This window comes from Halichoerus grypus, chromosome 11, assembly GCF_964656455.1.
Source record: "Halichoerus grypus chromosome 11, mHalGry1.hap1.1, whole genome shotgun sequence".
NCBI lineage: Eukaryota > Metazoa > Chordata > Mammalia > Carnivora > Phocidae > Halichoerus > Halichoerus grypus.
The window spans coordinates 63,096,678-63,111,735 of record NC_135722.1 but is presented as its reverse complement, the minus strand read 5'-3'; the positions used below and the strand labels follow the sequence as shown (position 1 = coordinate 63,111,735).

General features: G+C 37.6%; 1 protein-coding gene across 15 annotated transcripts in view; it reads left to right on the top strand.

The window, feature by feature from the left end:
- Positions 1–15,058, top strand: part of DLG2 (discs large MAGUK scaffold protein 2) — a 2,206,895-nt gene that overhangs the window by 941,143 nt on the left and 1,250,694 nt on the right. For 2 of the 15 annotated variants that reach the window (XM_078058619.1, XM_078058617.1), the window contains exon 1: positions 9,062–9,505. The exons of 12 other annotated variants lie outside the window; for them this stretch is intronic. In XM_078058619.1, the coding sequence (XP_077914745.1) occupies positions 9,404–9,505 (102 nt within the window). In that variant the 5' untranslated portion in view covers positions 9,062–9,403. Of the gene's footprint in view, positions 1–9,061; positions 9,506–15,058 lie in introns of those variants that run through there. One more of the 15 variants, XM_078058621.1, reaches the window with a different exon arrangement.

The following is a 15,058-nucleotide window of genomic DNA, read 5'->3' as shown; positions in this document are numbered from 1 at the left end:
TTCTGTGTTCTAGTTATTCTGAGCTTATCTCAGTCCTTCTTACACTCCTTGTTTTTGGCATCACATGTTCTTTATGTATGTTATTCCCTCTATTTGAGAGGTTTTTCCTTACTCCATTTGTCCAGTAAGTTCCCATTCATCTTTCTGACCACTTTCTCAATTGTGCCTTCTCTGACCTCCCTATTAGATAAGATCCCCCTATATGTTTTCATGGAGCCATGAAGCTCTACTCAAAGCACTTATCCCAAATTGCCTTTTTTACTAGTCTCCATGAGGCCAGAACTGTATTGATCTACTTAAACTGTATTCCAAACTTAGCATAGCATATAGCACATGATAGACACACAAAAGTATTTGTTGAAGGAATTGAGTGAAGAAGAAAATAGTAATTGGGAACCAAAAATGGGAAATGAAGTAAATATGCTAACATGATGAAACCAGCAAAGGCTTTTCTGTGGTCAGATGCTAACAACTTTAGCAAACACAATTCAGATCTTCCAACACATTATCCTTGAGACTGACTATCCTTATAATGAAGGGAGAGAGCACCAGCACTTTTATAGTGGGATTAATTCACACACTGTAGTAAAATATGGTTTTCTCACAATACCATATTTTAAGCAAACAGGAAATGGAAATTTAGTTAGGCTATATTTATAATTTGGGGCCATCAAGGACTTTAACCAGCATGCTTGTAGCTTATTAAGAGAAAAAGAGATAATTGGGTTATAATCTTAATTCTATGGTATCTTACTGAGGATTGTAAGAGAGATCTGATGTCTTCATAGTTTTAGGCAAGCATTTATTTCATTGAGTATTCATTTCACTTTGTTTGGGTAGGATTAGCTGAGGGCCCCTGCTTGCAACATAATAGAGTGGTGTTCTTCAGAGTAAGTAAGTCACCTCATGTAGCTCTTGCAGCTAGAAAAACCATCTATTGTTCAGATGAAAGGAAGCTGATAAGGAAAGTCTATTTGTAGTAGTGAAGCACAGTGGCAATATAAAGCCATTTAAAATGAGCTGTGTTTTTTGACACAGTCTATCCATGAATTGCTGCTTTCAAAGTTGAACTCTGATTTAGTATATATTTTTTTGACAATGAACAATTTGCCTTTGTTTCACAGATGGGCAAACACAGTATAAAAATAGAATTAGTGATTTCATAGAAATTTTGCTGTGTTTTACATATATTTGAAATAAGTTTCTTGGCTAGATTTGGTATGTAATGAATGAATAAAGGAATGAATGATGAGCAAATTAATATTGTTAAGCATTCATTAATAAGTGACAGGTCAGCAAAATAATCAACAAAATAAAAAGTCAATCTCTAGAATGGGAGAAATATTTGCAAATCATATATTTGATAAGGAGTTAAGATCTAAAATATATAAAGAACTTATAGCCAATAGCAAAAAACCTCCAAAACCCAAAAAATTCAATTAAAAATGGGCAGGGGCTCCTCGGTGGCTCAGTCGTTGAGTGTCTGCCTTTGGCTCGGGTCATGATCCCAGAGTCCTGGGATCGAGCCCCACGTCGGGCTCTCTGCTCAGCGGAAGGCCTGCTTCTCCCTCTCCCACTCCCCCTGCTTGTGTTCCCTCTCTCGCTGTGTCTCTCCCTGTCAAATAAATAAATAAAAAAAATCTTTAAAAAAAAAAAATGGGCAGAGGAACTGTGTAGATATTTTACCAAAGAAGACATACAAATGGACAGTAAGTTCATGAAAAAGTGCTCAATATCACTAATGATCAGGGAAATGCAAATTAGAACTATCACATCATTCCTGTTAGAATGGCTATCATCAAAAAGACAAGAGATAACAAGTGTTAGGATGTGAAGATGAAATCCTTATGTACTGTTGGTGTAGATGTTATGGAAATAACCTGAATGTTCATCAATGGGTGAATGGATAAAGAAGATGTGGTACATACAAGGAATATTATGCAGCCATAAAAAAGAAAGAAATCTTGTCATTTGTAACAACATGGATGGACCTTGAGGACATCATGTTAAATGCAATGAGTCAGATAGAGATAGGCAAGGATTGTATTATATAGCTTATGTGTGGAATCTAAAAAAGCCAAACTCATAGAAATGGAGAGTAGAATGGTGATTACCAGAGGCTGAGGCATGGAGGAAATGGAGAGATCCTGGTCAAAGGGTGCAAACTTTTAGTTATGAGATAAATAAATCTTGGGGATGTAATGTACAACATGGTGATTATAGTTAACAATATTATATATTTGAGAGTTACTAAGAGAGTATATCTTAAAAATTCTTACCACATGTGAGATGACGGAGGTGTTAGCTAACACTATAGTGGTAATCATTTGACAATATATGAGTGTATCAAATCAACAAATTGTGCTCCTTAAACTTATACAATTCTATATCTCAATTAAAAAATAGAGCTTTTCTAACTTAAAAGTACAATAAATTAAAAACAAAATAAGCATTTTAAAGATCTAAAAACAGAATCAGTACATGGAAAGATTTTTGAAGAAATTACCCATTGTGCAGCATAAGCAGCTAAAGAGATAATATAAAAGAAAGGGAAAGTAAATATACGTGTAATCACAATTTAAGAAAAAAATGCATAAGAGAACATGAGGGAAAGAAAAATGCAAAGTGATATGCCTTCACATTTTTTATAATTGATTAAAGACATGAATCCTTGGATTCATTTTGTAATTGAGTAAAGACTTGAATCCTGGGCGCCTGGGTGGCTCAGTTGGTTAAGCGACTGCCTTCGGCTCAGGTCATGATCCTGGAGTCCCTGGATCGAGTCCCGCATCAGGCTCCCTGCTCGGCAGGGAGTCTGCTTCTCCCTCTGACCCTCCCCCTCTCATGTGCTTGCTCTCTCTCATTCTCTCAAATAAATAAATAAAAAATCTTTAAAAAAAAAAAAAAAAAAAAGACTTGAATCCTTAGATGTGGCCATCAGAAGAAGACCTAGACAAGATAAAGAAAGTGAACTCCGTATCTAATTACATTGGGGTAAATCTCCAAAACAACAAAACAATGAACAAAATCAATCAATGTGAAATAACTGAGCAATTACAGACAAAAAACAATTGGATTTACTCTTCAAAATACTGAAGAGAGGAAATAGCTGGCAACCTAGAATTTATACTCAGCTAAACTGTCGTGTAAAAACCTAATAAAATAACCAAAAAGTAAAAATAACATTTTCAGACAAATCAAAATATTACAGCAGACTTTTGCTCAAGTATCATCTATAAAATATTTATGGAGAATAAAAATGAGTTCCATAGGATTTTTAATGGAAATTTAAATTGATACAAACATAAATTGACTATTACACATTAAAAATTTTTAATGTTCATACCCTGCACCAAGAATTCCTTATCTGTAACTTTTAGCCTCATAATTTTGCTATAGATATGTGCAAATATTTGCCCATATGAACATTTCAATTTTTTTCATAACATTAAATATTTTTGACCTGCAACAAGAAGGGGCTTGTGAAATATGCCATGAAATATTGAAATACTATGGCCCATTTAATGCCATTTTTGTAAAAAAATTTTTGTCTAAAAGCATGAATAGGTATCAAAGGTGTATTATTTTCAAAAACAGCATACACTTTTATATATAATTTGAATGCAGTTTTGTTGTGGTGTTACTGGAGATTTCTCTTCCAAAATATTATAATTAGTTATCTGGCAATGGAGTTGTGAGTTATTGTTCCTGACAGTACTTTAAAATTATTTCTAGGTCAGCTGAACATCCAATTCTTAGTTTCAGCTCAGATCCTGATCACATGGGTTGTGGGATTGAGCCCAGCATCTGCACTCAGTGGGAGTCTGCTTGGATGTTCCCTCCCTCTGCCCCTTCCTCCCTCTCTACCTGTCTCTCTCTCTCTCTCTCTTTCCCCCGTCTCTCTTTCTCTCAAGTAAATAAATAAAATCTTAAAAAAAAAAAAAAAACCTTCATCTTAAAAAAAATTAAAAAATAAAACTTTGCTTTTGTACTTAGCATTTATTTTTAATAATATTTTTTCTATCTTTGGATATGAAAAAAATGTATATATATGCCAGGCACTGGGATCAGGTATTTTCACCTATGGCATTTTAGTAAATCCTCATAGGAACCCTATAATATAGGTGTTTTATTTAACAATCCTTCCCCATTTTTTAATGGATGAAACAATTAACTGTCAAAGAGGTTAACTGATTATCTCAGTTATATAGTAAATGTGAAAGCTAGGACTAGAACCCAAGACTCAAATCTTATTCTTTTAACACTGAAATCAAATTTGCTAAACAAGCCTAAAAAGAGGTGTGTGTTTGTTTTCTCATTTGATTTTCATACTGAAGAAATTTGTCCAGGTGGTACAGAAGGTGATATTTGGAGTTGCTTTTTCAAAATGGTAATAAAACTGAAAATGAACATGATGAGAAGTCTTACAGGCAAAAATTTGCCTTGCCTCATATTGAAGCTGAGGACAATCATTATTTCAAAATACTTGATGCTAACACAAAGTGTCAAAATTGATTTTGAATCAATGGGCTGCATTTCCTCAATAAAAGTTGTATTCTTTACAACTAGGAGGTAGAGGCTTAGGGGCTGGATTAGGAGATAAACAAAGATCTACACTAGTTCAACTAGGGCCCAGGTGGGGGCTATGGAAATCCTGGCTCAACCCATATATTCATTTGTTCTTTATTTACTCATTTATTGACTCAATCATTCCAAATTTCAAATAAACACAATTATTTCAAATCAAGGTCAAGCAAACATGCTAAGTAGGATTCAAATAAAAGTCAACTAATAAGTGTGACTGGCCCACATACTTAGGGGCAGATGAGTAGAAATGGAGTAATCAGATATGCCAGAACATGAAGAGTCAACAGTCATGGGGAAAGCGTGATGCATTTTATTTTTTAAAGATTTTATTTATTTGAAAGAGAGAGAGCGAGCATGCACAGGGAGCAGGGGAGGAGCAGAGGGAGAAGCAGACTCCCCGCTGAGCAGGGAGCTCAATGTGGGACTCCATCCCAGGACTCTGGGATCATGCCCTGAGCCGAAGGCAGACATTTAATGACTGAGCCACCCAGGCGCCCCAAGCATGATGCATTTTAGAGTCAGTTTTATGGGGTCTGACTCTAGTATAAACCCTCACTGTGAGTATGTGTTCCTCAGTGAGAGACTTGAGAGAGCTGAGAAAGTGTGTGAGGAGACTTTGGGAGAGTACAATTTGTGAAGGAAGTTTAAAGAGTCAGAATTGTTCAGTATAAAAATATTATACATATCGGGTTGGTCTAATAGGTGTATTCTTTCCTGTTAATTTTTATCGAAAAAATAAAATCAGGAAATTAACATAAAGCTCTTTCGATTTACTGAGTGTCTAGAACAAACCAGATAAAAGTGACAGGCATTTGGAAATACATTATCTCTGAATTTAGAACAGTGCACATAGTGAACACTATATTTGAGCATATCAAATAGTAAGCACTATAGAAGAGTTTAATGAAGACAGGTGACTGGATGAAATTGCTTCTTAAATTTCCTTTACATTCTTAAGAGTCTATATTTGGAAGACAACTCAGAGAATTTATGCACTGGAAGTGAACTGAGAGGTCTCTGGTATACCCATTTCATCATGATAGACAAGAGAACTGGGGCCATGAGAGGCTGGGTAGCTTGCTCAAAGTTATCCAGTCAGTAAGAAGAAACACCTGGGCTCCTAGGGTCCACTATACTCTTTCCCTTCCAACATGAACCATCCCTTTTTAAAAATTGCTATGGAAAGGATCAGCAAAGAAAGAAAAAAAGGATAAATAGCTAATGCTTCTTACCTTGTCTCAATTTCTGATTAGGAATGATAATAATAACAATAAATAAAAGATTAAAAACCCTGGTCATGTTTATTGATCATCCTATTCTTTTGGTGTGTGATTTTGTGTTAGTTTTGAGGAATGTTGTCATTAGGAAAAATTTTTAATAGTGTATAGTTGTCATGTATCATTTTGAAAAGTGATGATTATTAGAAAGAACTGGAAATATTACCGATCATTGAAATGTCTAATTAAGGGTGGTTATTTTGACTATTAAAATGAGTAAATGAGTGCATCATCTCCTGGCATTCCCCAGTAATATCTCCTCCTAAAAATATTGCAGTACATTCCCATGCAGCATACTCCCAAATTAGTGCTTTTCAGACCAATAATGCAGTGTGTTCATATTTTAAAGTAACAGTGATTCATTCTTTTAAACTATAGTGGTTACTGGCTGTAACTATGGAATGCATTGTCATGGAAACCACATCCCCCTTCTTCTCCCCCTCTTCAATTCACCCCAGAGCTATTATTGAGAAACAAGAATTAAAGGAAAGCATTTTGTCAGATGCATATGAACAGATAACAGGTATAGACACACACACACACACACACACACACACACGTGTGTGTGTAGAGATAAATGAGTTCTCATTGATTAAATTTAAACAATAAAATATTGAGGAACTGAAATATATATTTTTCTTTATATATTGCTTTTGGCTTTCTCATTCTAAACCAGCACAAACTGTAAAATGGGAAATAACTTGAACACAGCAGCCTTAAATGCTGCCCTAGAATAGGAGGTCAACCTTAGCTTGGGTAATTCATTAGGGAAAGACTGTGTTAGTTATTATTGGAACATCACAATATAGAGCATACAATACTTTTGGGGTGTTTGAAATCCAAATTATAGGCTAATGAATAAGGGAAATATTGTACAACTTTTTTAGAATCCATTCGCCTTTGGAAAAACAGCCGTAATTATAGACGCTCTGTAGGTGGAAGTGCTCACACAATCACACATTTTATGGTAACATAAAGGAATAAAATGATAAGGGGTACACTTAATGTGTGAATGTGACTCTAGGATTCTACAGAAGGCACCAGACCAGAGTTCTGCTAAAATGTGTGACCTGGTATGTTTAAGCACATATGTATTAGACCTCCTGAGTCCCTGCCGCCCCTAGATGCAAGACAGATTGAATCAGTCCTGATTGCCAGTAGGGGAATTGACTAGGTAAGAATTCCTGCACTTAGTGTGAGAATCCCAAAGCCTGAGACACAGCTGCACTCTTCAGTTTGAGCCACATTTGCCCCAGCTTTTACTGCATTTTCATGCTGATCTTTGCTCATACTCTGTTCCATGTTGATTTCCCTTTAGGAGGTCTTCATTTTGTAGGCAGGACCCATATTCCTCTCACCAGAAGGCAGATTAAAAATGTAGAGTCCTTGATATCCTCCTGGCCTATGGAATGATAATGTAAGGGTTGAGCCTGAGTCCCACGGAATTATGCAATCAGGTTTGGTTTCCATTAATTTGAGACAGGAGGGTGGGGTATTTTGAATATAGGCCGGTGAAAGAAAGTTGATAGGGCACTACGTTTGACTTGACAATTTGCAAGTTGGTTTGGTTTTTTGTTGTTGTCCTTACTGAAACTTTATAAGTCTGAATCATATAGTGGTATTGGGGCTCATTAATTTAGAGTACAAGTGGCTGGTATTCTCATGAAACTGCATCAGAAAGATGTGATTCTGGCTGAGTTTGCTATGGGTAGTTAGGACTATTTTATTGCTCTATTTCAAGTGGGATCTGAGGTCAATGCCCAATCAGAGACTTTTGAAACTACCATATTCCTGTGAATATGACAGGCCTAACCCTTCTTAGGTAAATCTGGAGTCTTTAGAGCATGCTTCTGGAGAAGTGTGATGTTGCTTTGTAAACTATCTTCTGTCACTTGTCTTTGAACCTTATCTTCATGGCTTATCGACTGTGTCACTTGGGCAAGTGATAGAACCTCAGGGCTTCAGTTTCTTCCTCTAGAAAACTGTGCCCAATAATACCTGTCTTTCAGGCTAAGACCTGATACAGGCTATGTAAGTAAAGAGCAGCTGCTGTGTACCACTGGGGCTTACCAGAGGAATTTCTTTAGCTTCTCTAGTCTTCATGACAGCTCTGCAAGGTAGGGGTGAGTAGCCCCACTTTACAGACAAGCAAACAGAGTCTCAAACACTGTGAGTGACTTACACAAAGCCACTCAGCACAAGAGCCAGAGTCTAATTACAAATTCTGACGTCTTGCTGTTTTTCCACCAACCATTTGTAAGGCACAGTGCCAGGCACTCAGGTGGCACCAAAAGGGTGCTAGTTTTACCCACTTCCTACTCTTCTGCCTCCTTCCTATCACTTTTTTTTTTTTTTTTTTGTCTCCAATAAGCAGTTTTGCAGCTGGGCCAGCCACATGCTGAATTTTTTTTCCATCCTAGGCAATTTTGATAGCCTCACTTTAAAAAAGGAAGAAAAAAAAAAAAAAAAAACCAGTAAAGCATACACCAGTCTTGTCATTCATACTTCCAGAACAGCATAAAGACTTCTGGGGCTTTCTGGAGCCTCTAAGATATCAAGGTGGGGAAGGGGCTGACTCTTCATTTTTGAGTTTGACAAATGTTCTATCAGATAAAGCCTAGGTTCTGAGAGGGACTCTACCACCTAGGGAGTGAGTCAGCTCACTGACCCAAAAGTCAAGGGCACAGGGCCCCAGCGAAACCATTTCCAGTGCACTTCTACCCCAGGTCCCTTTGCGGACCATCAACTCAGGCACACCAATATCAGAGGGCCAGCTGGACAATGCACCCAGCAGGGTTCCACGGGGGCCTCCCCTTCTTCAGAGCTCGCCCTTGGAGGTTGCTTCTGGGGGCACAGCGGCTGGGGATCGAGTGTGGTCTCAATTATTAGCACCGGAGCCCTCTCTCACCGACCCCGGAGATTCCTAGGTTGCACGGAGCGAGCAGCAGGCTGGGCTAGGCAGGCGAGCACCTTGCTCCCTCCCTCTGTCAGCCCCTCCCTTCCACCCCAGTTGCCCGGCCAGCGCTCCCCACGGTGACTCTGGATTGCAGCAAGCCACTGGCTTTTTACCAAGTCGGGAGCTGCAGTATTTTTTTTTTTTTCCTTCAGAGAGAATAATTTCAGCCCCCTTCAGCTCGCATGACAATCTTGTGTGACTGGGGCGAGTAGGCGGGCACATCCTTTTACATGCTAATACTGCCCCACCTCCTTTGAACCCTCCTCTAAGCGCCTGGCTCCCTTTTATTTTTATTTTATAATTTATTTATTTATTTTTTAAATTTTACCTACTCCAAATTCACCATAGGGGGGGAACCCTTCTTGGTTCTGTCCCTCCCCCCACGCCTCATTCCCCAGGGAAGGGAGACCCCAAGACGCTTGTTACTTGCCCGCGTTGCTTCTACCCGGGCACGGGGATGGCTGCGCGGGGTGCAGGGGGCAGCTCTCGGAGCGGCTGCTCGGTCTAGGCTGTCGCTCCATGTGCCCGGCGAGCACCGTGTTCGGGTCCCCCAGCGAGCTGCCACTGCCGCAGCCCGAAAGGAATGTCCCCTGTTGTTAAGGACCCTGACTGTTTTACCCCAATGATTTGCCACTGCAAAGTTGCTTGCACCAACAACACTTTGTCGTTGATGTTTGGATGCAAGGTAGGACGAGGTTCATGTCTTTTTAATGCATGCTGCCTCCCTTGGGGGAGCTAACAATTCCTTTTGTTGTTTGTTTATGTGTCTGCTTGTTGGGAGAGTGACAAAAGCTAGGACTTGCTCTGCCCTTTCTGGGAGCTGGCTGGGTTTGGGGGCCTTGAGAGCGCACTGATTTTTCTGGCGTCCGATGTTGGGTTGATAACTCCTTTGTGGCAGGACCCTGGTCTCTAATGTACCGAGGTTCCAAGAGCAGATCATGCTTTGGAAAGGGGGCGCCTTAGGTGACTCTGTGCTTGGGATCTTGTTAGACATTTAGTTAGTGACTGGGCTTCTGGCTGCTCATTTGTGAGCTCCTGAACTCATCACAGGTTACCACTGCCTGGAGCCCCAGACCCAGACGGCCCACAGTGAGGGTTATCTGGGATGGTGGATGTGCTTGAGATGAAATTGAACATATCAGTTTGCAATTTGACACTTTTAAATCTGAGGAGCTTATTTTTATTCTAGACAGAAAATCTGGAGATAGGCTCGTGTTGCCCCTAATGTGTATTTTTCTCTGAGCTTATACAATCCACTTGAAATCAACACTCAGAAATTTTATCAAGAGGTGGCGCAATTACTCAGTGAAGTTTCTAGTGAATAACTGTCCCACCCCAGATTTCTGTAAAGGTGATTCATGTTCACAAGGAAATGAGATTTGAAGAGTTTTGAAGCAGGTTACCATTTACTGCTCCTTGTCTCTAACTTTTTTAGTGGACTCAAAGATGCACCCCCTGGAAAAGATGCATAGAACGTGGTATTTGAGCAGTCTTAGTCCATGAAGGGTCTGAGTGCATGTCCCCTTACTCCTAGGTATATGCCTTCACTTCTCTTCATTGTGGAAAGCTGGTGGGCTTGTCTGGTCTGTCTGTCTGAAACACTTTTGTGATCACTATGGTGACTCTAAGGACAGAGAGAGCATCATCTAAAAAAACTAAAATTCACCTTCTTAAGTGAATAAAATCACATGATCCCTGTTGCTCTGAAAGAGAACTCTAGTGACTGGGTTGGACACTGGTAAGCACTTTACGTAGGAGAGTTAATGAAACATACATATTCAACTTCATGAATAGTGCTCAGAGGAGGTGTAAATGTAATAGAAAAATGGGGAGTCAGGATTGTGAGTTTTATACTGACAATGCCCAGAGAATCTCTCTTCTCTGAGCCTCTGGTTTTCTATCAAATGAGAGGTGTAGATGAGGTGATCCTCCTTGGCTCTAATATTCTCCAGTGATCATTCTGTAAGATCATTTAATGGTAAAGTTATTGCCAGAGATTTACATTTCTTACTCAATATAGTAGACTGCACCTTAGGGTCAGTTAAAAAAGTATTGATCATGCTAAAGACTAGCTAGATGCTCCTTTGGAAACCCTTGGAAAGGTCTTAGAGTTTTAAGGTTTGTGTGTTCATTGTTGTCAGGAAGATGTATGTGAGTGAACAGCACCAATAGCTAACTTGTTAGCTCCTCTCCCTCACACAACCTGCTACCCTCCCCTGTGCTTCTATCCACTCACTCTTCTAATTATATTTACAGCAGCATCTTAGCAATGGCTACTATTTAAAATCCATTTCCATAAACTTATGATAATTGCTTTGTAGCACTAAATGATTATTAACAAAGGTGAATTATTTGTCAAGGGAAATTAAACACAAGCTAATAATCAAATAAGATAAGCTATTGGTGTGGTAATGTTGTTGAATATGTGTTCAACCCTTGAAATGCATTTTCAAAGAAGTTTCTTCTATGCTGTTAAATTTTCCACTGATTTGCAGACCATTGGAGGGAATTGGTATAATCACAAGCACATTTTTTTTTCTTTAGTCTAGGGAATTACATTAGTTTAATTTCCCTTAAGTTCTCTTCCTTTTGGTGTTCTGGTTTGAAAAGTTCAGTTGGTGAGAGAGAACCACATCGATAGAGTGAAACACCTAAATCATGTGTGTTGGTAGACATTGTTCCATGGAAAAGAAATCAAGTCTCTGTGAAAATAAAATAATACTTTTAGAGGGTCTATCCCATTCCATTTTGTCAAGTATTTGAATAAGATAATTCTTAAGCCCGATATAATGGGATTGATAACTATATTGTAATCATACTTAACAGTTGGTTAATTACAGACTGGTTGATGTAAGGCTCTCTCCTTAGAATCTTAGATATGGAAATAATAATAGAGCCTTCTATTCTAACCTTTGTCTGGTGATTCTTCAACACTATCTGAAGGATGACAATAGAACATAATGCGGAAAACTTGTATATTTTATAGGCCTGGGTTTCAAAACTAGACACACCACTTACTGGATGTATGATTTCTCTAAGTCTCAGTTTCCTCCTGGGTAAAATGGCCTCAGTAAAAGTACTGCCTTACATCCTATGTCACTGTGAGAAATACAGTTTAAATGAGATACATGCAGTGCTTAGTACTTTTGCATTCATCAAATGACTGATATTTTTATTTGGCCTTGGTCATTTTTACAGCTCTATTAACAAGGTGGGGGGGTGTCATCACTTCTAGAAGGACCTTCTTTCACTGTTAGTTCTTTGGATAAATTGTTTATTTTTGCTGTGTGCTTGATCATTGGCTTCTCTTAAAGTTACTTTTCTCTATGTAGAGTGTTTATATAAAATGTAGGAACCATTTGTATATGGATAAAACATTCATAAAACAAAGTGGATTTATGAAAACTAATGAAAAACTGACACCATTGTTTTACTCAATCAACAAATAATTCATTGAGCAATCAATAAATGCTGGACACTAGAGATTTGGCAATAAACAGCTCTTGTCCCCCATGGTCTCAAAGTCGAATGATGTGGTAGATGACTGTATTAATTACAGTGTTGATTTATGAAAAAAATATAAAATGAGGATTTTAGTTGAATCTTTGAGCAATGAAAGTGGAATTTAATTGTTGGGGGAAAAAAACCTCATGGAGATATAGATGTTAATATGGAGCCTCCAAAAATGCATTTATTCCAATTATTATCTATTAAGTTTGAATATAAGGTTATTAGGATGAGTATTTTTCTGGAAAGATACTTATTATGGCAAAGTCTAAAATCATGTTTACATGTAGGCCAGATTTCATCAGCTTCAAAAACACTTAAACTGTTCTTATTCTCCCAAACTTAGTAATGGCTTAAAGAATATTGAGTAACTTGAGCTAAGGAGGAAGCCCCAAATAATTTTATTTTGTCACTTAGCAGTCTCTAGGGCCCCCGTTTGCTGCATCCTGGGTGTTATTCAGTTTAGTTAGCTGACTATATGACTTATGATTATAAATGTGAACTGTCTTTCTGTGCCAGACTCTATGTCAGGCACTGTGATAGGCATTAAAGATACAAATATAAGTATGACACAATTCCTTTCCTCCAGGAATTGCAAGTTTAAGGAGGAATATAATCCTACTCCCTTCCCTAAAATATAGAAAACTCATAGTCCCACCTGTTTCTCATAAGAGAAACCAAAGCACTGTTATTCAAAAAAGAGATTTCCTATTTTATTAGTCCTCTTTTTGCCCCAGCCCATACACCATTATGGGAGTGGAATTTCCATGGAGAAGGAGGCCTTCTGAAAGCCTTTCCCACCCCTCATGGTAGTTTTTGTGTTTTATCTGAAAACAGGCATCACCTTTACCTTTACTTAAGTCTGTTTTCTCCACCTGCAATGATCCAAGTTCTAAATGTAATTCAGTGGCCAGCCTATGTATTGTTTCTCTTTCCTTTATCTTGCCCATAGCTGCATTACAAGGGTCTGCAGCACCTGTGTGTTCCCTTCCCTCACTCTCTCCTTTCCAGTCACCATTTCCAAGGCAAAAATAAACAAACACATATGATGGAATATTTGTTAGTTTCCATAATATTCTAAAAGTTTAATGTAAAGAATAATGTTCTCTACAATTATTGCTCTTTTTTTTAACTCAAAAGTAGTTGTTATTGAAATTGGATTTTGCCTTAGGGAAACTCTCCCTCCCCTACCCCCCCCATAGCCATTTGTTAATATAACAGTTCATCTGAATCAAACTCTCAAGCCCCTAGGCCACATCAGGTGCCTTTAATATTTGTCTGATGGATTAGGATAGGGAAAAGTTCTTAAAAAATGTTATAAGTCTTGGAACGTTTTTTTTTTCCTGTGAATGTTTAGGCATTGCATAAACTGTCCCACCTCTCAAAGGAAAGGAATTATCTGGCAGAAAGCAACCTCCCTTTTCTCTATATGGGGACTCTCCCCAAAGAAAGAAGGAGAATAAGGAAGAGGTTAAAATGGATTTAAAAAAAAAAGAAGATGGAATTGAAAGGAGGAAGGGATTCTTACTAAAGAAGTAAAGGGAAAGAAAAAAAATCAGCTTGATTAAATATCTACAAAGGCTAGACACTATTCTAGGTGCTTTACAAGCATTATTTCTTCCAATCTCCAAAGTTATCAGGCAAACAGAGAAAGCAGGGGATGGAGGGAAAGAAAGGGAAGTAGAATAGGTTGATGGGAAGGGAAAGAGACTTCAGGAAAGAGGATAAAGAGGAAAGGAAAATGTGTTGCAGGCTTCCATCCTCCAGAGGGTGCTTACACAATCTCCCAAGATCAATTGTCTATCAGTACCTCTCTAGTGGACAGTTCCCTAGAACACTGGCATTCAACCACCTCTTACAAGCTTCCTTTTCCTGCCTAGAAAGTCTCTGGGGGATAAGTGGTTTTGTTTGTTCATTTGTTTATTTAAACATAGCCAAGTTTGTTACAAAAGAGTAGTGAATATATCTGTCATTGTGTTCATTAATAGATATATCACTATGTATATTTTTGTCATTGATAGGATAGTTTTCTGTATGTATTTTGAATATTGTCAGTCCCTGGCTATTTTGGTATGTTCTTTATTTTCATCTTAAAATAATACATGTTTGCTGAAATAAATTTAAAAAACATAAAAATCAGAAATAAAATAAATTTTAGAAAATGCTATTGTCCCAGAGGACTGGAGATTGAAACTGTTAATATTTTAGTGTATATTTTACTGGCTTTTTGGTACTTTTTTGTTGTTGTTGGTCTACATATAGCTTATTTTTAAAAATGTAGTTGAAGTCATAGTGAGTTTACTTTTGAATGTTTTAAATTTATATTAGGATTTGTATATATATTTTAATAGCTGTATTCTATTTTTATCTTTGAATATTTAGGTTTTCCCCCACATTTTCTACTATTAAAAATAAAATAAAATGCACATATTGATAAATAAGTCTTTTTTGAATTTAGAATTACTTCCTTTGGGTAGTCTAGATTAAGAATTACTAACACATATTTTAAATATTTTAAAACTCTTGATGATGGGTTATTACATTTATTTTGAAGATGGCTGTATAAATTTGCACTGCCACAAGTTATTTTATGTGTTATACCATTCTCCATCTTAAATAGTTCCCTTCTATTTTATAGATTTATAAATAGTAGTTTATTCTCCTGTGAATAAGGTTAAACTCTGTTTGACTTTGAGTTTATAGGAGTCCCATGCCTATATTGTTGTGTCCC